The 27,173-nt window shown below is 39.2% G+C and overlaps 1 protein-coding gene across 6 annotated transcripts in view; it reads right to left on the bottom strand.

Moving 5' to 3' along the window:
- The window catches only part of CTNNA2 (catenin alpha 2), a 1,154,891-nt gene that overhangs the window by 784,602 nt on the left and 343,116 nt on the right, over positions 1 to 27,173 (bottom strand). For all 6 annotated transcript variants that reach the window (XM_030921682.1, XM_030921679.1, XM_030921677.1 and 3 more), the window contains 2 exons: positions 11,973 to 12,139; positions 75 to 194 (listed from right to left, as the gene is read on the bottom strand). In XM_030921682.1, the coding sequence (XP_030777542.1) occupies positions 75 to 194; positions 11,973 to 12,139 (287 nt within the window). The remainder of the gene's footprint in view (positions 1 to 74; positions 195 to 11,972; positions 12,140 to 27,173) is intronic.

A 27,173-nucleotide genomic window follows, 5' to 3' on the forward strand; every position in this document is an offset into this window, starting at 1 on the left:
TTCAGGCCTATAAAGCTACGGGGTTATGTAAACTCACCCATTTTCTCCCCTAGCATTTCCAAAATCTTTCCCACCTGTTGTCTTCTTGCTGCTACATAGTTAAGTTTCACCATCTCTTTTCCAAACTCTTTAAAACGGTTTGCAAGGTCTTGCTCATTTGTAGCATTTTTGACAGCTTCCAGGGCCTCTTCCACCTGCAGTGGTGAAAAACAACATCTTATTAGTGGATAGTATTTAAATATTATTCAACATGTTAGAAATGGAATTTGCACCCAAAAAATCTAAAACACTAGTGTTAACATGTAAATGAAAAAATGGGAGAAGAGTTCCTCTAACAATCATGTGTAGTCAGATTAAATAGTTGTTCAAGACTTAAAAAATATTTTGTATACAAAAGAAATAATTGCTGAGCTCCTGGTGCACACAAAATCCTGTATTTATTATATTTTATTAAAGTATGATTTGGAAAGAATATCAACCTTTAAGTAGAAACACTAAGGAAAATATATTTGAGAAAAAATACTGAAGTTTAGAAAAAAATCTAGAAGGCTTCAGAAGAGAAAATGGTTTACAAACAGAAGACTGGAGAAATTCCTGAGCTGCTAAAAATTTAGGACAGCATGAATCTGCAACCAATGTTGACAACATCTCTAGGACTGGGACTAAAGGGATTATCTTTTTTTTTTTTTTTTTTTTTTTTTGAGACAGAGTCTCGCTCTGTCGCCCAGGCTGGAGTGCAGTGGCGAAATCTCAGCTTACTGCAAGCTCCGCCTCCTGGATTCAAGCCATTCTCCTGCCTCAGCCTCCCTAGTAGCTGGGACTAGAGGTACCCGCCACCATGCCTGGCTAAATTTTTTTTTTTTGTATTTTTAGTAGAGATGGGGTTTCACAGTGTTAGCCAGGATGGTCTTGATATCCTGACCTCGTGATCCACCCACCTCGGCCTCTCAAAGTGCTGGGATTACAGACGTGAGCCACCGCACCCAACCTAAAGGGATTATAATTTTAAGCTGAGTTTATACCTCTCCATCCAATGGAAAGAGGAAACATTGTTTCCTTGAAAGCAAGTGAATTTGAAGTTTTGTTGCTACCCGACTGACAGGGACTTAGCGAACTCCTTCACCACAATATCTTAATTTTAGTTAATTGTATCCACAGATGGGATAACTTAAAGGTTTACCAATTGTGGATTTTTTCACACCATATTGAAGTTAAGATCATTGTGGAGGGGAGAATAAAACTTCTCAAAACTTAAATTATTTATAAAGGAATTTTGATGCTATACCACTAAGGTGGTATCCATTGGAGTGGAATGGGGGTGGACAGGATGATGGCAAGCACACCACCCTACCAATGTGCCATGCTTCCAAATCCCCACAAACTGTCTCACTGAACTTTTCCATAGTAGCATTGGACTTGAATTGTGAATTCCATCAAAATTCCTTTATAAATAATTTAAGTTTTGAGAAGTATTATTCTCCCCTCCACAATGATCTTAACTTCAATATGGTGTGAAAAATTCCACAATTCGTAAACCTTTAAGTTATCCCACCTGTGGATACAATGATCTAAAATTAAGATATTGTGGTGAAGGAGTCCACTAAGTCCCTGTCAGTCAGGCAGCATCTTTATAGAAATAATTTCATCAGTGGAAATAGCCAGGAACAGGGTCCTGAGTGAATAAAGCACAAGACAGACATGTTTTTGGAAAATCAACTGTTCTTAAACATGAAGGGAGTCTGATAGAGGCCCCCAACTAGTTCCATTTCCTGAGAGAGGAATGGAGCGCTAAGGCAGCTTTGAAAGAAAGAGGAATGAGAAATGCAGGAAATACTTGGGCAGAATTCAGATAGCCTCTTGCTTAATTTTGGGCAAATTAAAGGGCATTGTACAGACAGTGCATTGTTTGACAATTCTGAAACACAAATGACAACTACAATGGCTGAAAATAGCCATAGATTATACTAACTCAAATCTGAACTTAATTGAGGCTTGACACAATCACAAAGGTGGCTAATTTCACTTCCTTATCAAGTGCACTGAGCAAAGGAAGAGAATATGTATCTAAGCCAGTAATAATGAATATCATCAAGTCTTTTGTCCCAGAGATATGTAATACCATTCAATTTACCAAAAAGGCTAACTCCTTTTAGTAAGGACAGAGTGGTAACAAGCAAAGGAAGTAATTTGGAATGATACTGGTGGCGGGGGTTGAGAGGGAGGTTAATCTAGATGCCACATAATGCTTATGTGCTGGATTGGGAAATTTAAGTTTCCATTCTCAATTTCTATGGAAAGCATGCATCTTCTTTTTTTTTCTAATTATAAAAATATGAAATGATGATGTAACTCCTCAATGTTAGTCATTCTCAATTCCTATTAGGCTCTAATAGTGCTAATGTAAAAAAGGAAGTGCAGTTGAAAAAGGAACTGTCATGTGTTAGGTTTTTTAGGCACTCAAGTCAAATTATATTTTATGGTATGGAAAGGCACTTTTAAAACATTTTTATAGTTTAATGAGAATCTCGTACCTCAAATCTTTGAAACACCAAAATCAATGGTGTTGTACATTCTAATAGATTTATAATCATCTTAACTTGGCTATCAACAGCATCACTGAAAGGACAGTTCTTGGCAGCTAATTTGTTCCTGCTGCTTATTTGAGATGTAAATCACTTCTCGGGACATAAAAACTGTTTTCAGGGAAGAGCAAAATAATTATCTCAGAGGGAGCTAAATTCTGGATTTGTTTTCTAATATATATAAAACAGGCTTCTTATCGGCCATTAATCAGACCAATTTAGAATATTCATTTTACAGTGTTACACATAACTTATTTTCTCAGTGGTTTTCTCTGAAGAATCTAGATGCCAGTTTTAATTTGTTCTTATAAGTCAATAAAATATTTCTCCAAAGAAACACCAAGCAAGAATGGGTCTTTCCGTGTAAAGGTAAACTTAATTATATGCAGAGTTTGAATCCAGAAGGATCTAAGAAGTCTAAAACTTCTCATAAAGACTCATGGGGCAGAATCTGTCCAAGGTCCCACAGAAATAAAGGAAATGGAACCAAAGTCTGGATTATGGGCACACACTGCTAGTAGACAGATGAGAGATGGAGATGGATGGATGGATGGATGGATGGATGGATGGATGGATGGATGGATAGACAGATGACGGATAGGATAGATAGATTAGATAGATAGATGATTGATAGGTGATAGATAGAATATTGAAGGGACATAGAAAAAGAAGAAAAAACAAGTTTAGTGAACAGACACTATTGACAATTCAAAATTAATATAAAAATTGTCTTTATTTTTGAACAGTCAAGGATCTTTTGTTCTTTCCAGGCAGCTAGAGAAAGAAAATTGACTCCTATGGGCCAAACAAATACCTTGCTCTCAAACATTAACTGTTCATGGAGGAGTTAAAGACTGCCAGTTGAACAAAAAGCAGAAGATACAGAAAAAGAACAGGGGACACTTTAACCAAGATACACCTCTGTGGGCCCCAGCATGAAGAATGTTAAGTACAACTGTGTGATCAGATTGGTCTGGATTTGAATCCCAACGATGTCTTTGGCAAGCTCTGTGATCCTGGCAAGCTACTTCACCTCTCCAATCCTCACATCTTCATTAATAAAATGAGGATAATAATGTCTACACACTATGCACAGGTTTTGTGGGAATTAAAGGAGATAATAAATGCAAAATATCAAATGCTTAGCAAAATGTATGGCAAGCATTAGGGGCTCATTAAATAGAGATACCAACTTGCTGCATGGGGGAAAAATGCCTTAATAATTTTGAAGATGAAAATTTCTGTCTTACTCTTGGAAAGTCTGCAGATGACAGGGGCGCTGGGAGGACTAGAAAGAAAGCTGCAGAGAAACTACAGGCAGTGGGCTGCCTAGTGGTGGCTCTAAGAAGGATACTGGTGTCAATGGCTGAGCCCTTTGATAAGGGGGAGGTTTGGAAGACTCTTATGCCCTGGATTGGGAAATGACTTCTAATGAGCTGACATAAAGGGATCGCTCAGAGGCAGCTGTCATATCCTTTCCTGTTAAAAATGCCCTCTTGATCTTGGACATTACAGCCAGCCATTCTTCTCCCACTGACCAGGCTGGGCTTATAAACACCAAAGCCAGAACTCTTTGCTGAACCATATATTTTTGTCCTTAATATTTATAACCAGTGAATAGATAAAGCTGAAAAGACTGACACTTCTAGAAAAGACACTAACCCACTAAAACCCAATTTAGTGGGTTAAAAAATTGTTTTCAGAACTTGTCACTTACGACTCTGAAAATCTTGGCCTTCTCACAGGCCTGTTCAAAATAGCCTGTACCCCCATTCCTAAAGCAAGCATGTCTATCTCTATTATTTAGTCTAGAACTGTGTCATATTGTTTGAGATAGTAAATCAGTGTCTAATTTTCCTGATTGAAACTTTACTTATTTACTTCAATATAAAAAAGCAGCCCTATAATTCATTTATTCATTAAGTATTTATGCAGAATCTACCATGAGGTCGGCATCTGGGGATGGGATAGTGTGGAACTGAGGAGTCTGATACATCCCCGCCCGTACTGTGTGTTCCGGTTCTCTGTAGAAGATTGCTGTCCATTCCATTACTAGAAATCATTGTTGTTATGACCACCATTTCTGTTTGGACAGACTGACCCCATTCCAGAGGTTTACTACTGACACCTAAGTTGACTGGATTTTGAGTGACACTGACAAAACGATTTAATGGATCATATGTAAATCTCTTGTTAGAGTCTACTTTTACAGGGAAATTAAAAAATCTCTCTCTTGGAAAAGGAGTTGGCCAAATGCATGAAAGAATGAATGCATGTAAGACCCGCCATCTAACTACTGTACTTATTTAATCATATACTCTGGTATGGCCATTGGTGTCTCAGCATTATCATACTTTATATTTCTGCCCCATAAGGATACGTTGGTCTTCTTGATTCAATTGTGTCTTTCCTTGTCAACAAGGGAAGAAAAAAATGATTTCATCAAAAGCAAAGGACAATTACATGCTAGCGTCATTGATGCTTCAAGTGTCTTGTTATAAAAAGTACAATTTAGTTTATTACATATTTCCAAAGTTATTTTCAGTTTGTGCAAAAAAAAAAAAAAAGACCCCAGTGTCATTGAGTTCTTATGATATACAAGGCAGGTGTTCTAAATGGTTTACATCTATCTTATTTAGTCCCCAAAAACAGCTCTTCGAATTTGATACTTTTCTTATTCCCATATGCTTATCCAGTAGAGACTGAAATCAGAGCAGAGAAGTTGTATAACCTGTCAGAAGTCTCACAGCAAGTAAGTGCAGGAGCCTGGATTTGAGCCCAGGTAGTTTGCTCTAGAGCCCATACTCAATTTCTGAGCTATGTTGCACTGATTTTTCAGAAAGAATGAGTTTCTAAAGACTTGCCCCATATGATTAGTCTCCAGGTTCTATTCATTCTAACTCTATATCCTGAGTATCTGTAAAATCTACCTCTTTTTCACAATACACACTGCCATTGCCTTAGCCAGTTTTTCATTCATTAACAGGCATGGATAACTTCAATAGTCTCTTTATGTGTCTCTCTTCTAATTCCTTCTCCACGCTGCTACCATAATTACTTTTCTAAATCACTAATCTGAATCAAATTCTTAGCACTACTCAATGGCTCCCCATAATCTATACCTAGAGTGCAAACTAATTATCATGTTATCCAAGACCCTCCATAACCTGGATCTCTCTGTTCAACTTGTTATTGCCTCTCCCCACCTTGCCCACTGTGCTTCAACAATAGAATCACTGGTGTTTCAAACACTCCAAGACTCCTCTCTTAATCTCATGCCTTTGTTCTTTCTTTGCTTCACAAAGCTCTCTGTAGTTGAAATCTGTTGCCTAATCTGAATCTGTTATCTCCCTTCTTACGGTAATAGAACCCTATTTTCCTTCAGTAACATACTCTTTTCCTGCATAGGCTATTAAATCCAAATTTACCTTTTCTGCTTGCACTGTGAAAATATGGATGGGCCCCTGAAATATTTCTCCTTTCCCAGTTGGCCTGATGTTAAGCTTTGTCAGTGGAGAGTGTTGCATAGATGCTGCCAGAGGAAAGGGTTTGGTTCCTGGTTCTGGTGTGCTCCTTCAACGGGCTCCTGTAGCAGGGGAAGCTTCTCCAGCACCAGGCGGCCAGCAGCTTCCGCTCAGTATGCCCCGCTGGGCAATTCTGTAGCAGAATGTCTCCAGTGAGACACCCTTCCATGAGCAGCTTTCCTCAGTAATCCAAAGGGCAGATTTCTAGCAAGCTCCATTATATTGTGTGGCACCTTAGTGACTCCTTTGTCATTAAGTGACAAAAGGCCACACCTTCCAACAACAACTGGATCTCAGGCCTGGTAGGGTGGGGTCCTCCCTAGACTGCCCTATGCCAGCCCCAGGGGTAGCAGTGTCTCCTCATATCTGACATTCCCATATTCCTTAGCGTTCTCGTCACTTCTTATGAGCTAATCCCTTGTTATTACAAACTGCTATTAGAGTTAAGAATTACTTAAATGTTCCCTGTTTAAATGACTGTGTGGTTGTGTTCTCATCATTGGACAGAATGATTCATCCCCCAACTCTTCGATGGGGCCAACTCTTTCCAGTTATCCCCAACTTTCGGCCCCCAGCTTGGACTTGAGACTGTGACTTATTGAATCTAGGCCCAGCCATAGGTTCAAGGAGAGGCAAACCTCATTTAGTTCAATGAGACCCAATCTTGAGACCTCCCTCTCTCAACCACATCATCCTTTCTCATATTATCCTAAATTGTGCAGCAATAAAATATGGTTAAACTGATCCCATTTCCAGCTTGGGGTGAGCAAACAGCAGGAGTCCTGATCATGTTAACTAAGAAATTAGCATATTCTGTTATCCCTCTAAATAATTAACTCAGAGATATGCACATGACTGAGAGACCAACTGTGCCTAATAAGATTGTAGAACTTTTTTTTTTTTTTTTTTTTTTTTTTTTTTTTTTTTTTTAGAGCTATCAGGAAAGAGAATTTCTTCTTTTGTGCTATCTTTAGTCTAGGATCATGCAACCTTCAAAATGGTTGGCAAGTGCTTTGAGACTATGAGACCCCCTATAAGGGGCTACAGAGAACAGAGTCCTCAGTGAGGAGGAAAAAGAAAGAAAAACCTGGTCTTTATCATGCGTTTGCAGCTTGATCAAGCTTTGCCTGAAGCTATTGCCTCTGGACTTTTAATTTGGTGAGCCAAAATATTCCCTTTTCAAAAAACTAGGTAGAATTAGGTTTTTTGTTATTTACAAAAGAAAGCCTCATAATTATATGTTCCTTCTGGGTGAGACTACAGCAATATGCACCCTTTCCTAACATGCATTGCACTCTATGCTAATGTCCTAATGTCTCCCCAGTAGCCTGTAAGGTTTTGAAGGCAGGAGCCTAGTCTTATTCACCCTTGAAGTAATACATCTTGGCACAGTGTTTTGCCTATGGTCAGCACCTAATAAGTAGTTGTTAAATGTATAACTGAATAAATAAATAAATTATGAACAATGCAGCTGCATGAAGCTAATACCATGATAGCTATGACAGAAAAGATGCTAAAAACCTGGGCCATGTTTTCTGCATTTATAATGAGAGACAAGGCTATTTTATAATACCAATTGACTGTTGTTATTCAAACACAAGAGCCACATTAGAACTTCAGGACTAAACAGCAGACTTGAGAAATAATACACTACTGAGGCTGCATGAGGCTATTTGATGCTAAACTCACAAAGTGACAGTTAATGTTAAGATCATCATGTCTCACCAATGCCCTCCTCCGCCTGCCACATTAGAACAGCAGCACTATATTTGACCTCTGGTAGCCACTAAGGAAACTTGACTTCTTGAGAAGCTGACTAAGGGTTGCTATTTTCTATCTTGCTATTCCATTTTCTAGAGAGAAATTATCAAATATTCAAGAACATCATTATCCCACGATCTAGCCTGAGGATAGAAAGAAGGTGATTGTTTTCTCTGACATACACATCTAGATGAGTTTATGTGTCATGCTATCGCTCATGCTAATAATTGACAATATAATCTGATTACATCAGTTCAGAGCCCAGGGAAAATAAACATCCCTCTCCATGATCACTGATTGACATGCAGAGTTCCTTTAAAATTCCAGGATGCCACATATCAACTTAACACACTGACAATGTGAACTGATTGCAGGATATTCCAGGTATCTGGCTAGGAAATCATTTGCCAGCAGCCTCAACAATAAAATTGATTATAATTCAGTATTTTTAAATGGTGTCTGAAATGTAAATGATTACTTTAGCTTTACTCAGGAGCATTAAATTATCGCTTGGGTGCTAAGTGGGCACTAGAACTGTAAGTCACCTACTGTTCTATCACTATCCTCCTGAATTTAAAATAACAGCAGCAGCAAAAGCCTTTTGCAGTCATGTGAATCTTTAATATACTCAAAGAGAACTCAATATTAAAGTACCACAAATACTTGCATGATAGAACAAGTAGCAAACAAGTAGCATAACTTGAGCACTAAGACATCTATGTGTTATCTGAGAAGAACTTCTCAGTAGCCATATACATTTAAGTTTCTAAATGTAATTGTCAAGTAGCAAAATGCAGAGACCTACACACTGCCAAACCACATGACCTTGGCAGGGCTCCTAATCCCTCACTCATTTTTAGAGGCTGAACAACATTTGCCCATGATTACTTAAGTGACTATTCTTCATCAACCTGGTGAACTGCTAATGAAAAAATGTGAATATAAGTTGCTGGGAAACAAGGTAATTCTCTCCATGTTCCTCCAAGTTACTCAGAGATGAGAAAAATTAACATCTGGAAAGAACGCAAATAAAACTTTGACATATGGCCTAAAAGATAAAAAGTAGAATATTATGTGTAACACTTAAAGGTAAAAGAGATATGTAGCAGTTAACATAGCAGGAGGCTGTAGTCTCACTACAGGGTATTACTCAATCTGAACCTACTAGAAAACCAGAGTCACTACTTTACTCTTATGAGAAAGCAACTGTCACTCTTTTCTTTCTCATCTATGTTTTATCATCCAGGTGGTAAAGAAACTCATTGTTTATTTAAAAAATCCTTGAGAAAGGTGTAAATATTTTCTAACTTGCTTCATCAAAACACATAAAGATATTTGATATGTTCTGCATCCTGCGTTACAGAAAAACAAATAAATAGAAGCTTGCAGACAATACATTTCTTTATCAGTCCTGAGAAGATACGCTTCTGCGCAAAAGAACTGACATACTATTGAGTAGAACTATGTGCTACGTTTGTTTGCAACAAATTACTGACATACTCTCTTTTTTTGGAGGGAGTAGGGGCAAGAGCTCATGAGAGAAAACACCTGACAGCACCAGGAACTGTAGTTTCTCATTTGCTCCACAAGATAGCAACATTCCACCACAGCTGTTTGCTACAGACATGCGCTTCTAAGTAGAACAAATGTGTTATTTAGTCTACATTTTTAATTTTACTACTGACAGTCTGACAGGACTACTTAATATTGCCAGGTTGACCTTTCCATGATTTTGTGCTAAATCTTTTTTTTTTTTTTTTAACTTCCCTTACTCGGCTCTGTGGAGAAGAGATTGCAATTGATTCCCCATTACATTAGGCTTCTGTGATCTGATGAGCCAACGGCACTGGTCAAAACAGGTGGGCTGAGAGGCAGGACTGCAGGAGGCAACTGGTACCACACATGGCGTCATCGCCCTGGATTTATCACTCTTTTCGAGTGTGGAGTGTAGGCAGTTCAGCAAGGATATTCAGCCCATCATCACTCCCTGACAGTTGCTGACAGGGCCTTCCACAGCACAGCACAACACAGCAAACAATGACATGTGAGATGTAAGGTTAATTTTTTTAGGTTCAGTCCTATTATTTCCTTGCTGGGGTAAAGGAAGATTGTCCTTCTGTGGAAAGACTTATCTTAAAATATTGCCTTCGAAGACTAACTAGGCTGTGAGGGAAAGATAACAAAACATGCTTGAGAAGTAAGTTTTGTGTAACTGAAAAGATGCATATAACAGAGATGGGCTGGAGGAACGGCAGCCAGTATGGCAGCCTACAAGTGGTTCCAGTGATCTTATACTGCCTACTCAGCTGCCATTGACAGGACACTCACTTTGTGCCATTCTCTGGGATAAGTGCTTCATAGGAATCGTCCCCATTCAAACCTCCCCACCACCTGAGGGCTGCACTGCCATTAGTCCCACTTTAACAGATGAGATATCTCAGATTTACCTGATAGGTTGCCACACAGATGGTAAGTAGATACCAAACCAAGATTAAACCCAGTTAGTCTGACTCTACCAGCTAAATGGTTAATTATAGTACTGTACTGCCCTTCAACAGCCTCTGAAATAGGTAAAGTCTCTCCTCAAACTGCTCACCTCATCCAATTTCAAGAGCCTTTCCTGGCTTTGCAGAACCCATTCCCTGAAAAATTCCTAAGAAAAAACAAAACAAACAAACTTCCAAGCAGTTTCTTGGCATCCCTTGCTCCTCAGGAACCTGTATAGAAGCCATAAAGAGATATGCTTCCTTATGTCTATGACCTCGGAGCTCAGACTGTAGGTGTTGGAATTTGAGGCCTTTCATATTTTTCCAGAATTTATATAAAACTTGGAAATCTTGGCTACTTTATTGGGGCCAGCTTGTGTAAAAGATCCTGCCCAAGGTTTTTTGACAGAGAATAGTTATGATTTAAGTAATTTCTTGGTGATTCCTCCTACTGAACAAACCTGAGCTCAACGGTGAGGTGAGAACAGGCTCTCGTTACTCATTTCCTATCTCCCCTGGCCCCTCCTCATAACCTGTTTTCACTGATAAAGAAAATAAGACAGGAAGATTGGCTGATAGGAAACATGATAATCCAGGAAAGCCCAGGACAGTGGGGGAACCAAGCAAGCAATTGGTTGGTTCTCCAAAAAGGAAAATGTGGCTTGCATCTCATCATCTAAGGACCCTGCAATCAGTCAGAGTTGGTGCCAATTGTTCAGGAATCATATTTCAATGAGGGTATGGTATAGGGATTCTCTAAGCAGAGGCCATATTCCCAAGCAGCTAAGTTACATCATCTTTGTTAAAGTGTTGAACCATCCTTGTTGCAACTAGATACCAATCAGCAAATAGGAAAACAGAAAAAGGACCAGTACTTAAGGACTGGGGAGGTAGCCTTAATCACTATTCCATTAAAATTTGTGATGAGAGCAGGGCTTCACTTCTATTAGGAAACAAAAGAATTAAAAGAAACCATGAAAAGCAAGGCACATATAATGGTGTTCTGTGGGTTAGTGGGACAAGCATGTGTCCACCGAAAGAACCAATCCAGATATTTTAGATGCCAGGCTTGGTGAAACCAGATTGACTTTAGCCATGGGAAATGTGGATGGGGCCCCTTTTCATTGCCAATATATGGTTCAAAATCCATATATCTACAGGAGAGCAAGGCTAGAGTAGATAGCAAACTATATTCAACATGTAATCCACACTAAGGTGGGCACAGGTGGTCAGCTACTCAGCAGAGCTGACCCCAACCTGAACTATCACATGGAACAACATTGCTCTGAATCTTGAGACAGGACAAAGGCAGGTCCACCCCGTCCAGCCTCTGTAGCCTAAAAGAATGTACTGTTACACACTCCAGGAAGTAAGGAGAAATCTAAACTCTCAGTTTTTAGGAAAAAAAAAATAATTCAAGTGAGTCTTACAAAACTCTTTGAATATATTATTGAATATAATTTTATTATTAGAAAAAGTTGGGGGTGGGCACCACATGGGTAGGTAACGAAGTGATCTGGTGAGCAATGAAGCATCTAGAGTAGAGGCCAGAGCTGTAATACACATGGTCAAGATTGCCACTCACATAAAGAAAGTTTTGATAAGTTCTACATACGTACAATTTTCAGATGGGATAAAAGTCTCATGACATCTGCCATGTCCGCCAGGATGAGTAAGCGTGTCACCGCGGAGAGCAAAGCCCTTGCCGCCCGCACCATGGTGCCGCGCTTTACCGACGAGCATGGGTCATCAGCAAACTCGGAGGAGGCGATGCGCATCGTCTCACCTGGAAGACAGACACGGAGAGGCAGGTGGGTAGACAAGAGGCTTAGAGGCTGGCCATCCTAAAGATCTGGGAATGGACTATTACTGTTTTTATTGCAAAACTCTGATGACCAGGTGGTATTTCTGCCACCTCTATTGCAGCAAAGAGCCCTTTGAGTCAAGTACATCAGTACATGTGGATAAGTGCTGTGGACCAAACAAGGTGCTCATTTCACACTGAAGTATGAAGTCATGCTTTTGATATCAATAAGGAATATATTTAATTCCATTTGTCTAATAGTTGAGATGGATTTGCCTTGAGCTTAATCATCCTCTCTCCGCATTTGCCTTGGAACCAATGATACCAGGCAACTTACCATGCAACTCACTGAAGTTACTGACAGTTGAAGTACAAAGTTAATTGTCCCACAGAGAATTGAAAGTTAAGACCTTGGCCTCGTTAACACTGTATTCTTAATTGAGCTAATCAGACAAGAACACCTCACAGAGGTACCCAAGATCCAATCTTCTAATCCTCTTAGTAACCTGTTTGCCAATATAGAGAACATTTAGAAGAGAACTGAACCAATTAAACAAATGTTTACTAAACACACACTTGTGTCAAATTCTGTACTAGGCTCTGGGATTACAAAGTTGACTAAGAACATCCAGGCACAAGGAGTTCACAGTCTCACGAGTAAACAGGTATGTCGACACATAATCAGAATACAGTAATTAAGTGCCACAAGAGACAAGATTAAGAATGTAGGCAATGGAGAGAGGACAAATATTTGCTCATTTAGTGGGAGACTAGGGGGAGGTTGTCCATTTTAATGGGATGCAAAAAGAAAGAGGTGTTCACCAGGAAAACAAAGGTGGGGAGGGGATCTCAGGCAGCATGAACACTTTGTGGGCTCTGAAGCCTGGAGCCCCATGCTGAGTACAGAAACCTGCAGTTCTCTGGAAGGCCCCATGAGGAAGGGGGCTGGAGAAAGGCAGTAATGCCTGGAAATACCATGTAAGAGGTTTGGACTGTACCCTCAGCAGGGTGGGAAGTTACAGTAATAGATTTTTATTTTTAGAAGATTATTTTAGTCATATTACATAAAATAAACTGGAGGGGAAGAAGACCAGGACAGAGAAATCAGTTAACAGGGTAAATGAAGTTTTAGTCTGAGGGAGCAGTGGTGAGAGCCTGGACCAGGGAGATGGGAGAGGAAGGGAGTACAAAATGCATCTGTGTGACGCAACCAACCAATCTAAGGGCTGATTAGATGTGAAGCCCAGATGAAAGGTTCAAGCTGATGATGAGGGCTGACACAATACCAGAGTCAGGTATATATTTGCACCAAGGGACCCTGGAGTGGAAAACAAAAAGGTAATTAACAATGATTGAGACTGATAACCAATCAGTGTGTGAATATCCACTTTGGGGAGTGAAAACTGCGAGAAAGCACAAATGGAGCTTCATATAGCAGAGTGTACACAGGGGTATAAAAGCTTCAATAAACTTGAAGAACAAACAGTTAATATGACAGATTTTTTAACTCAAGATCAAACAATTTATTCAATTTTTATAGTAATGATTACTACTCACTAAGCAAATCTAGCTCATTTAAATAAAGCCAATGATAGCATGGAAAGTCTGTGCATCTTGTAATTAATCCTAAGTTATAAGAAAAAATAAAAATCATCTCTTACCATTTTATAGGCCAATCAGAATAAAAAGTAATTCTCTCAGCTAGTGTGGTAGTTATTTAAACCCTCACAGTGATACCTTTTATACTTGGGAATGTGGGCGTATAAGGAAATATATTGCACTGTTGGATTTTTTAAACAGGCTACCATCTACAATAAGCATTTTATATTGCTAACCAGCTTAGTCTTTTCCTAGGCAAAAACAAATAGTTTGATATATAACAACAACATGGGAGAAACTTAAAAATTTATTACTCTAGTGGCACAATGATGAATTTTCAAGATGTATGGTCCTAGAGCTCAATCCAAGTGTCCCATCCTTGCCACAGGGTTACACACATCTCCTCCTCTTGCCCCTCCTCCTCATAAATAAAAAGAGTCATTAGCAAATACCTGTGTGGTGGGGGGAAGAAAGCCACCTTTCCCCTACTTTATACAGTGGAGGTAGAAAGAACATTATACATCAAGGTAAATCCAACAAACTATTGAGAAAGGCCCCACAAGTAGAGCTAGACAAATTTGTGTAAGATACTAATAGATAAGTCAGTTACTGTTGAAATAGATCCACTTATTCAAGGGAAAGGGAGATTTATTCTGCACATGAACCCAGGTAGCTACATGGTTGATCCCAGTTCCTGCAGGTTAAATCGGTATGAGCCCTAGCATGGCTAAGAGTAGGTCACTCAGGTAGGGCTATTGGCAGAACAGACAGCCCCAGGAGGAGAGGCCAGTCACACCCCTTCCCTGCAGGTGGAGCTTGTGGCTTACTTGAAGAACCATTCCTAATCCAATATATTTTCAAGTTGAGATTGAACATTCGGAATGAACCAACATCATTCCAGAAGACAGGTCTTGCCAGAACGAGGGGCTCTGGAGAGCCCGGAATGACTCCTTCCATCTGTCTTAGCAGCACCATCGGGCATCTGGCAGAAGCGTACTGGCACTTCATGCAGATGCCAACCATCTGGTCAGCAATACTGCTTCAAAGCTGATGGGTGACACGTGTCAGTGCAGAGCTCCTAGGTGGAGCTAATCAACCTGAGGCCCAGAGCAGGCACCCCAAGAGTGGCTCAGCAGATGTCCTTGAGAGGGAGACAGGGAAGAGACAGACAGAGAGAGAGAGAGAAAGAGAGAGAGAAAGAGAGAGAGAGAGACCCACGTTTGAAAATGCCATCTGCCTTTCTGGATGGAAAACTCAAACTAAATTCTGAGATTATTCTAAGATAAATAGAAGATGATTTCATTCAATGTAAATTAAACTAAAAGCTCATTTTAAGCAGATACAAATGATTTCACGTTGTTAAGGATGCCAAAGGAAAGGCAACCTCAAATCAGCTATAATTTTAATATGTCTTATGTCCCTGCAGCTTTAAGATTACTGAAGCAAACTGATAGGCAAGTTTATCAGGATAAAATTAGCTTACTTTCCCAGGAATGTAGAGAAAAGTACTTTTTCTATAAGATTGAAATATTTCGCTAAGAAATAGCATGCATGCGTAAGAGGGAAGTGAAAAGAGGGTACAAGAGATCTGGCTGCTTCTTTTATATACATTCTTGTTCAATCCCATGCACTTGATTATAGATCTAACTCAGAGCAGCATTTCTATAGTAAAGCCTTTGATGTCCTCAAGCCACTACTACCTGCTGAAGAGAAGAAAAATTAACATTACCAAATAAGGGAACAAGGGAAAATAACAATTTTAACATGTATGTAGTGCTTCTATATAAAGGCTTATTATATAAGTATTGTTCTAAAAGCTTTACATGTATTAAGTCACGGATGAAAAAGGATAAACAAAGTCACATTGACCTGGGTTCAGATCTCGACTCCACCCCTACTATTACCAAATATGTGAGCTAGTGCTTATTCAACCTTTGTGTTTCAGTCTGGTCAACTGTGAAATGACAGGGAAAATAATGATAGCTGCCTCACAGACTGCCATGAGAGTTAAAATTAGAGATGATGCATTCAAACACCCAACATAGGGCCTTACCCATAAAGGGTGATCATTATTCATTAATACCATTACTATCACGACCACTTCAAGCCTCCAAAATGCAGTAAGAAGAGTTGGTGAACTCCTAGTTACAGGTTTAAAAGTGTATGTTTTGGTTGGTTTCACTTCTTGTGTTTCTTCCTTAGAAGCAAGACAACATATGCTCAATAAAAGTACTTATTGCTTGAAAATAGAATATATACAAAAAAATGGTGCTTGGCTTTTAAATCAGTGCTTATTCTGGTTCCTAGGCTACCCTGAAGGCATTCGGATGAATACATAATTGTGCATCAGGTTGAGGTAAGATCAATTCAAGTATGGAATGATGCAGGCCAGTAATAATAAATACAAGAAAAGGATGGCATGGGCCAGGCATGGTGACTCACGCCTGTAATCCCAGCACTTTGGAAGGCCAAAGTGGGTCGATGACCTGAGGTTGGGAGTTCAAGACTAGCCTGACCAACATGGAGAAACTCCATCTCTACTAAAAATACAAAATTAGCCGGGGGTGGTGGCGCATGCCTGTAACCCCAGCTACTCAGGAGGCTGATACAGGAGAATCGCTTGAACCTGGGAGGCGGAGGTTGCAGTGAGCCAAGATCATGCCACTGCACTCCAGCCTGGGCAACAAGAGCAAAACTCCGTCTCAAAAAAAAAAAAAAAAAAAAAAGGAGAAAAGAAAAGTATGGCATATGGGAACATAGAGCCTTAGGAATAAAAAAGTCAGGTAGGAATCAGGTCATGAACCAAAATGGCACAAATATCCTGTGCCTCATTCCTTGAAGGAGAGGCCTGCATGTAAGGTCAGCACTCTAAATGCTTGACAACTGAACTGCTGAAAAACTGTGAGAAGTAAGTGAAAAAGTGTGGTGAAAAGCAAGATTCAAAGAGTGCTAGGTGAAGAAGATGAAAACTTCAGAATTGTTGATGGTCTTAGAGGTTGAAGAGGATTTGACTCGTCTTTTTTATCCAGCCTGGTCAACACAGTGAGACCCTATCTCTACAAAAAATTTAAAAAATCAAATTGCCAGGGCAGTCCCTGCTACTCTAGAGGCTGAGGCAGGAGGATGGCTTAAGCACAGGAGTTTGAGGCTGCAGTGAGCTATCATTGCACCACTGCACTCCCGTTTCTGTGGCTGAGTGAGACCTGTCTCAAAAAAAACAAAACAAGGTGCAGTGGCTCACGCCTGTAATCCCAGCACTTTGGGAGGCCGAGGTGGGTGGATCACTTGAGGTCAGAAGTTCGAGACTAGTCTGGCCAACATGGTGAAAGCGTGTCTCTACTGAAAATACAAAAAATTAGCCAGGCGTGATGGCAGGTGCCTATAGTCCCAGCTACCAGGGAGCCTGAGCCAGAAGAATTGCTTGAATCTAGGAAGTAGAGGTTGCAGTGAGCCGAGATTTCACCATTGCACTCAGCCTGGGCAACAAAGGTGAAACTCTGGCTGGGCACGGTGGCTCACACCTGTAATCCCAACACTTTGGGCAGCTGAGGCGGGTGGATCATGAGGTCAAGGGATCGAGACCATCCTGACCAATATGGTGAAACCCTGTCTCTACCAAAAATACAAAAATTAGCTGGGCATGGTGGTGTGCACCTGTAGTCCCAGCTACTTGGGAGGCTGAGGCAGGAGAATCGCTTGAACCTGGGAGGCATCGGTTGCAGTAGCCGAGATCGTGCCACTGCACTCCAGCCTGGTGACAGAGCAAGACTCTGTCTCAAAAAAGTTAAACTCCATCTCAAAACAAAACAAACAAAAAAACTTTTCTTTTCACTCTTTCAGCAATGGCAAGCACTGGACTTACTCCCTGGAATCAAATGATGAAAACTGAAACTAGTGTGAGAATGAAAATGAAGAAAAAGGCAAACCACAGAGCAAATGTAATGAAACAGCCAGAATAAGAGCAGATTAAGACATGAAAAGCCATGTAGGGAAAGGAATTTCAATGTATTTCCTATACCTTACATGGTAATTTACATTGTCAACATTTTTGCTATAAAATAAGTATGTGGTCCTTAAGAGAACTAAAAAAATACAATTAAAAGAAGCCAAAAGAGCATTCACATCTTAATAACCAAGGACAATAGCTGACAAGCTAACTTCTAGAAAGTTCTGTATGCCTATATTTTTAACCAGCAGTTTTCACATATAATAGCTACAACTGCATATCATCTTTTGTCTAAATGCATAATTCTCCTTTATCTAATTACATAAATTACCCAGCATATATGGATAGTTCATTTTTTTAATATTTCTCCCTGTGTTACAGAATTCTTAGAAAAGATGAGAGAAGTCCTGGTGTGGGGGCTCACACCTGTAATCCCAGCACTTTGAGAGGCCGAGGTGGGCAGATCATTTGAGGTCAGGAGTTCAATACCAGTCTGGTCAACACGGTGAAACCCCATCTCTACTAAAAAAAAAAAAAATTAGCTGGTCGTGGTGGTGGGCACCTGTAATCCCAGCTACTCGGGAGGCTGAGACAGGAGAATCGCTTGAGTCTGGGAGGCATCGGTTGCAGTGAGCACAGATCACACTACTGCATTCCAGCCTGGGTGACAGAGTGAGACTCTGTCTCAAAAAAAAAAAAAAAAAAAAAAAGATGAGGAAAAGGGCAAACATTTCAAACCTCTTAGCCACAGTTTGTTCACTTTTCACGATAACCTACACCTGCCTAACAACCTTTTTCACATGTATTTTCCATGAAGTACAGATCTTAAAGGATTCTGAAAAATGGATCCTGTAGAGCAATGCAGAAACTAAAGCATGTTTTTAGAGAGGAAAGCAACATTAGTGAGGGAACCTGATCACAGGTTCCCAAAGCCTTAGTCAGTTCTGTAACTCAAACTGTGCATCCTGATTGAGCTGACACACTTACAGAGACTGTGAAGGAAAATACATAACCAAATCTTAAAATGGTAATACAGTCAACAGTGTCCAACTTCAGAACATTTTATTGTTTTGATTATTTTGTGTAGTCTGTAAGGCAATGTAATACTTGAAAACCACTTACAGGTCTGGTTAGCTAATTTTCAAAGCAAGGTGGGAAAATATTTATCTTCATTTGAGACAAAACAAACTTAAATGTTAAATGAACGGCCAAGGTGGACAACACCACAGAAGTTACAAGGTCACCACAGAAGGTCTTCATGCATTACATCATGCCTCTTGGCTCCTTTTCTTGGAAGAAATAAGTGAGTGGTTCTTTGATAAGAATCATGCAGAGTTGGGCAATGTGTTGAAAAGATGAGGTAAGCAGGTATTGACGTGGCTGAGGGCCTCTGCGCTAACTACATTTGCAAACATAGGAATGTCTTCTTCTGGGATGGTTCCAGCAGCAAGGGGGTAGTGCTGCAGGGTGGCCCAAGATTCCTTCCACTTTAGGATCTTATTAGGCTGTATCTATCTGGATTTAATATTTTAGCATGTAACTCTTTCATCTATAATAAGAACAGCTGTCTTTTTAAGAGCTCACCATGTGCAAAGTTCTGTTCAGAGAGCTTAACCTGTATCAACTCTTATACTGTTGAACAGAATCTGATGAAGGAAGTGTTCTCATTGTCACCCTTTCTATCTGAAGAAACTGAACACAGAAAACGAAGATTATTATTTGCCCAAGGTCAAACAGATGGTAAGTGGTGAAGTAGGCATTCAAAATCTGTCTGGCTCTGCAGTCTATCCTCTTAAAAACAGTGCTTTAGAAATATCTTCATTTTAACGTCCTATTTACTGTGTGAAAATTATTTGCTTACATATGTCTGTCTGCGCCTGGATTAGGAGTTGAAGACTAGTAAATTGTGTTATTCAGTTTACAGAGTATAGGAAGGAAGCAAGAAAGGGAGAAAGAAAGGAAGGAAGAAAGGATGGGAGGGAGGAAGAGAGGGAGGAAGGGGGGAAGGAGAAAGGGAGGGAGAAACAGGGAGAGAGAAACAGAGGGAGAGAGGGAGGGAGGGATGAAGGAAGAAAGGGAGAGAGGGAGGGAGGGAGGAAGGAGAAAGGGAGGGAGAGAGGGAGGGAGGGAGGAAGGAGAAAGGGAGGGAGAGAGGGAGGGAGGGAGGAAGGAGAAAGGGAGGGAAGGAGAAAGGGAGGGAGGAAGAAACAGAGGGAGAGTGATACAGAGGGAGGGATGAAGGAAGAAAGGAAGTGAGAGAGGGAAGGACGGAGGAAGGGAGAGTAGGAGGCAGGAAGGGAAGGAACAAGGACCTAAACAAAGACAATTCTCCAATTATTCCCAGCCCCCCCCACTCCTTATTGTCACATGTTAGGGATGATTTGTGACTGCCTGTGCAGGTTTGCATTTGAGTTTTCCCTCCTTCCTTGGTCTGTAAGCTTGGTCGGTGTAGAAATCATAATTGTAGCACATTAATTTCTTTAATCATAATACCTTACATCAATTGACAAGGTATATTCCCTCAAGGAATGCTATCGGGAGGAGGAAAGGAAGGCCTGCCTGGCACTTTACATTTTGAACCATGTTGAATTCATACTGAAGCGGGGAGAAAAGGCAAATGAAATCCCAGATGCTATACACTCTACAATAAAATAATTGAAATATTTTTTTTTTTCATTTTTGAACTTTTTAGTTGTATTTGTAAGTTCAGGAAATAGCAAGGAAACCAAAACATTTGCTAAAGGAAAGTGCTTGTGAAAGGAGTAATTCCTTTGCTTCTCCTCTGTTTTGCCCACATAGGCCTTCGCTACCAAGAAGGAAAAAGTCTTAACACTTTTTCGGAAACTATCAAGAATGTGAGAGAGCTATGCATGCATTTCACCCTAGGGTGGCTATGACTCAAATCTGTGATTGGGGAAAAGGTCAACAATCAACAATCAGAATCTTTCTCTAAGGCTCCAGGATGATGAAGTCCTGTCTTTTCTCAAGCAGAATCTGCATTAAAATAAGCTACCTCCTGTGGACACTTGAAGCACTAAGCAGTTACAGAATGCTTGGTACTATTCAGGGCCTGTTATCAAAAAACAAGATAATATTTGGCCTAAATAAGCAGTATTCAGAAGAAAGCCTTATCTGCTTATTCAAAAAAAATCCTATCATGCAAGCCATACCAAAACTATGTAAATATTATAAAATGAGAAGGCTGCCTATCACTTTGTCATTCTACCAAGGGTAGTGGGCTCCATGGTCTCTTTATCATTCTTTAGTTTTTTCCCAAAACTCAAGAAAATAATAAATTAGGTCCAAAATGATAGCAATCTGATGGGGCCACTACCTCTGAAGTGATGTTGAGACTGGAGAATTTCAGATCTGCATGGAACCTCCTCAGGCATCATTCAGCACCTCTTTCTCATCTTACACATAAAGACACAGAAGCCCAAGTGCCCAGCTCAGGTGGTTGGTGGGGGTCAGCATCCCTGTCTCCTGACATCCCAGTCAGGGACTTTGGTCTCAATCCCATTGTTGCTGAGAGGCCAGCAAAGCCCAATGTGACACCAGCAAATCAAACTTTCCTCACCTAACAAAATCCCACTATAGACACATGGCTCTGTTACAGCCTTAATTCAGTGGCAAGAGCAGCTCCAAAGACAAATGCATGTTCTCCTTTGGTCAGTGTTCTTTCGCAAGGTAGATAATTGAGTCTTTCCCAGTGTAATTTTTGCCCTATCGAGAAATGTCCAGTATGCAAAAGTACTAGAAATGTCAGTAACTAATGATTAAGTATATTGAATGTTATGAGCTATTAAACATCGTTAGAGACAGTAATGCGCCACTTTGCAGAAGGCACAGATCATTAACTGTATGGATTTTAATTATTTCAGCTGTAGCCTTTCCCTGGGTTGGGAGGAGAGGGTGTAGGGTAATTTTACATTGCTGTAGCCAGAAAGATTATGAAGCCGCAATATGGCATACTTCAAAAATGAGACCCTTACAAAGACCTGTTAAATGTAGCAATAGCCACATTCCATAAAAAGGTGATTATTGTTTTGGCCTTGAATGCAAGAGAAGACCATAAATTAGGAAATGTTAAACAGTGATGATCTAAGCTTAAGAGAAAAATGGCATATAGAGGACCAATAGTGAACTCAATTTTGTTCAATACTTTTACACATAAAGAGAAAATAAATTGATGAAATGTAAATTTCATTGTGCATTACATATATTTCTGAAATAAGGACACTATATCAAATATATACTAAAGAAAACCTATTGTAAGTTATCTTGTAAAGCATATAGGCAGCCAATAAATTAATTTTTCTATAAACCCCAAATTTCAATATGTAAGTCAAGTCTCTCTATAAAAAGCATGCTGCTGACTTACTTATATTAAGTCAATAAATGTTTCTATTGATCAGTACTTGTATTCTCCTACAACCATGACACAAATCAAAACGTACTGAAATGTCAGTACCCTGCTACAGTACTTGGTAGTTGAAGTGTGACTTCAAAAACCTTCTAATGTTATAAGGAAAACAAGAATCAATGCCACAACTTCTATCTAGATTGGACAAACAGAGATAGCAGGAGCATCAAACATGGTAGCATCTAATTCTGAATCAAAGAGATGGCAGCATTCAGGTTCAACATCTCGACATGCATATGTAGAGGACATCTTGATTTCCTCATGCTCCTTAAGATACTGTATAAGGAAATGCAGAGTACAGAGGATGGATTTAATGTCCAAATTCCAGAATTTAACAATACCTTGGAGGACATCATGCAGACGAAATTTTAACAGATGCGAAACAGGTGTGACCTCTAGGACAAAAACACGCTTTGTCTTTCTAGGAAACCATTCCAATTTGCGCTAGCTTTTTTTTTTTTTTTTTTTTTTTTTTTTTTTTTTGAGATGGAATCTCACTGTGTTACCCTGACTGGAGTGCAGTGGCATGATCTCGGCTCACTGCAACCTCTGCTTCCCGGGTTCAAGCAATTCTCCTGCCTCACCCTCCTGAGTAGCTGGGATTACAGGCACACATGACCACACACAGCTAATTTTTGTACTTTTAGTAGAGACAGGGTTTCACCATGTTGGTTAGGCTGGTCTCGAACTCCTGACCTCATGATCTGCTCGCCTTGGCCTCCCAAAGCGCTGGGATTTCAGGCGTGAGCCACCGCACCCTGCCTGTGATAGCTTTAATTGTTAACTTTTAAAATTCTATTTGGTCTTTGATATGCTCTTCTGAACCACACGTAAAAATATAATCTTCTCTTCTATAGGGTAGATCTTGAGAACTTTGTTTAACTGTCCTTTAAGAAGTGAAATGTCAAGATGAATGCTCATTAGCCATTGCCTGAGAACTAATGCTGAGGTTGCATTATGAAAAATAACAACTGACACTAAAAAAGGAACAAACGATTCTCTCCAGGTTTCCAAATGTTAAATATCTACTAAATATTCAAGTCAAGATGATTTGTTTGTTCCTACACTACTTTTTAAGCCTATTAACATGTATGTATAAAAAGATATTTCTAATCTGCTTTGGAAGAAATAGATCTGGTTTCTAACTTGTTATAAAAACAATTAAAACAGTCATAAGTTACTCTGAGCTATTTCAGTATCTAAATTACTACATATATTTGAAAGACATTAACTGTGAGCTCATTGGTGGAACTCAACGTCTGAATTTCAGAAAATAACTATCAAAACATTTAATGGCTTTCTCAAGCTCAAATAATCAACTAAGGGCAGAGTTCAGACCGGAAGCTGGGTCTCTCAACTCTGATATTTGTATTTGCTGCAGTTCCATATACTTTGGGGGAAATATTCTGTTTCCGATACAGTTTCACAAATTCACAACTTACTCTCCCCAAGTTAATCCATATAATTGAAGCCTTTGTATATCAGTTTGGATGTCCTGATACTCCACTTATGTGTATGTATTTGTAAGTTATTATGGCATCTCCAAATTTTCATTAGTAAAACTGAATAATACTTGAATAATACTTGCATCACTGATTTCATATCAACTAAAATATAAATGAAGAGAAAAGCAAATGAGAAGTATAAAAAAGGCACATTTTATACTTTGCATCTTATAGACTATAGCTAAATAAACTAGGCTTGAAATTGCTACACAGTAAAATAACAAGTCAACCTAGCTTTTTCTAAAGTAGTCTTTGGCTAAACAAAGCACAGGAACAATTCTCATAATGAGAAAAGTTGATTAAAGATAGAAAATTCTACCACATATTTCAAAACTAGAAAAAATGTTCCAAGTAATTGGTATGAACATGGTAAATGATGCTATAAAATTACAGCTCAATTAACTTATATTTTAAAATGCAACGTGGGGAAAACTGATTTTCTTCACTGGTTTTTGGGTGAAAAGACTAGAATGATCAGGTTTTAGGATTTAAATGGCATAGCCTTTAATTTCTGACCTACCACTGATTTTCCATTCTTCATAGAGAAATGGCAGTTTGTTAAATGCGATTATAGCCACAAGGCCTCTTTACTAAACTGTGGGAGGCACCCACATCACCACCATTCTGTTTCCTATATTAAGAGGATTTAAAGAAGACATAACGTTTAAATGAACATCGGTGTATAAACCATAATAAAACACAGCTAACAAAAATATATTTGTACAGCAAGAAGATCTGACAATGGGTAATGAACCAAATTGATTTAAGGTAACTAAAAACCCTAAATCCAAAAAGACAAACTGCCCAAATATGCTATCAAAGCTTTCTTCACTCCTGTGATCAATAGCTTGTCACTAGGGTCATGATGAATCTCAGATGGGCTTCTCTCCTTCCAACTCAAAAGTACATTTTTAAAATAAGTAAAATAAAGTTAAAACAAACATCAACCTTGAAAGGGGAAAAAAAATGTTCCAGATGCCTGATATGCAGCCTTAAGGGTGAGGGACATTTGGGAGATTTGGATAGCAGTGACATCTTGTCCTTACTCTCTTAGTTTGCACCATTGATGATATGATCACATCTATAAATGTGTGCTTGTGTACGAAGTATATAGAGAATTATATATCATTTCATTCATTCTTTTATTTATTCAATAAGCATTTATTAAGCACTTGCTATGTAGCAGACACTTTCTAGGTCCTAGATATTCAAGATGAAGTCACAATTTCTGCCCTACTTACTTCCAGCTTGATGGTTCTGAAAGACGCACTAACAAGAATCACCTGCAGAACAACTACAGTGAAATGCTCCCTAAGTGGACATTTAGAAATCAAAACAAAACAAAACAAAACAAAACAAAACAAAAAAAGCAGCTGTGTTTAGGGAGTTGCGAATCATGAGTATGTAGTGAGTACTTAGCTATCATAAAAGGTAAGGGTGCATATGTACACACACACAAATACACACAATGTATATACAGATACACACAAATATATACGCACGTGTGTGTGTGTGTGTGTGTGTGTGTGTGTGTGTGTGTGTATAGTTTGTTTTCATTCTTTATCCCTCCAATGGCAGCTTTTAATCATGACTTTGAGAGATGGCAGAGATCAGTCACACACAGCCCACTCCCCACCCCACACTCCTGGCTAAGTTTCTAAAAGATAAAGAGTATAGATGAGTTTCTAAAAGACAAAGAGTATAGACGAAAATGTCCCAGGAAAATACACTGCTGATCATCAAGCAGTCCTTCGGCCTCATATTGAGCAAGGCTGCATCAAAAGTTCAAGTTCAAGGCCTCTCTAACCTCCTAACATTAAAACCTAAATGAAAAGTGGGCTTTAGGTGCCAAAGGTCCCTCTCTGTTGGGCCCTATTTTATTTCTAACAAGATTTCTGAGGCCAAGAGGCCTAACTTATCATACCAGTTGCATGAAGTTGGAGGGAGATGTACAGCAATAAACGAAAGGATGAAGATCACAGAAAGTCAGTGAATTTTATCCTTTTGTCTCCTACTACTGGAAATATGACCCACTAACTCAGGCAAAATAATGTAGAGTATCCAACATGTCAGGAAATATTGGATAAAATTATTTATTTCAAAGCTAGTTAAATTTTCAAATAATAAGCTCTATATTTTTTCCTTCAACCTCCAGACACTATTCTTATGAAGTACATCCAAATATAAAGCAGGGATCCTATTGTTAAACTGAAAATAAGTAGAATCAATTTTTCCTGTATTTTCAGATTTTTTGGATATTTTTTGGTGTATTAACAATTAAATCTGGACTCATTCTGAGATTATCTTGGCAGTCTCAGGGTCTTCATGCCTCTTGCAGGCTGCTTCCAAGAAAAGGGAGCTGCATTCTGTGCTTCTTAGTGTTTATTTCCTTTAAAGGAAAAGTGAGAAAATAATTATAAATGACTCGAAAATTGCACTGTTTGTACCTGCCAGTGAATGTAGATGCATGGTCCCTAGGCAAACATATTTTTCACTATAAATTTAAAAACTCACATTGGGAGTACAATTTAACTTCCCACATAGGTCTGCCTATAGAGAGAATAACCTAGCCTGCTGATGTTCGCATTCTACTCTGCATGACATTACAATAAGGATTAATAAGCTAACATGGATTTTTTTAAGCAAACAATCATGGTTGTTTAATTCTTTGTCATTTACACATTATGGAGTTGGAGTTGGAGTAATTTAGCAATTGCGTTGGGGCACTGCTGGAAGGTGTTTTATTGTGGTCAGTATGAGAACTAGTTTTGAACAATGAAGGGAAAGTTGGTTTTCAACTCCTACTCTGAACAGCAAGTGGTTTTATTCACCAAAAGGAGTTTAAAGATACGGTTGGATAAGAAAATACAAATGCCAAATAAGCTGTAGATGCAGAGAGCTTATATTTTAGAGACAGAAAGCTTAAGCATTACTGAGCAAAACCTAAGTTTAACAAGCAAAATTCTAAGCCACTTCTAGGCAGTATTTAGGGCCATGAAGGAAGAAGTAGGCATTGTGATATACTGGACGGGGATACTGGCAGCCCAGGCTGATCCAGTTCATGCCCTCACGGAGGCCACCACTCTGTCACAGTAATCCAAGGCTGTTATATTAACATAGAAAAGAAGGCCAGGTATGAATCCACCATGCATCCATTACTGGATGCCCTGTAGAAACAATGAGTAGTCAACTGTATTTAATTCCTGAGAAGGAGTGTGGTTTCAGTAATTTTTAATAGATCTATTTGTTATCTACACACAATTCCAAGTTAAAGAATCCTTTCAGGTGTAAAGTAGGAGATGCAAAAGAAAAAGACCATTTTCTCTCACAGTGAATTCAGACATATAAGTATTTGTGCTTGTCCTGATTCATAAATGTTCAAATAATGATATTATGGATATCACGTTGTAATCAGTCCCAAATCCTTTTTGTTCTATAACTAGAGACAACTTTACAGCCTTCCTTAGCCTGAAGGTAGCCAATAGTACAAGAGCAAGCACAAACATCTGGCTTTTCCTTTGCTCTGTAGAGGGTAATGAATTC

The sequence above is a fragment of the Rhinopithecus roxellana genome, chromosome 17 (assembly GCF_007565055.1).
Source record: "Rhinopithecus roxellana isolate Shanxi Qingling chromosome 17, ASM756505v1, whole genome shotgun sequence".
Taxonomy (NCBI): Eukaryota; Metazoa; Chordata; class Mammalia; order Primates; family Cercopithecidae; genus Rhinopithecus; species Rhinopithecus roxellana.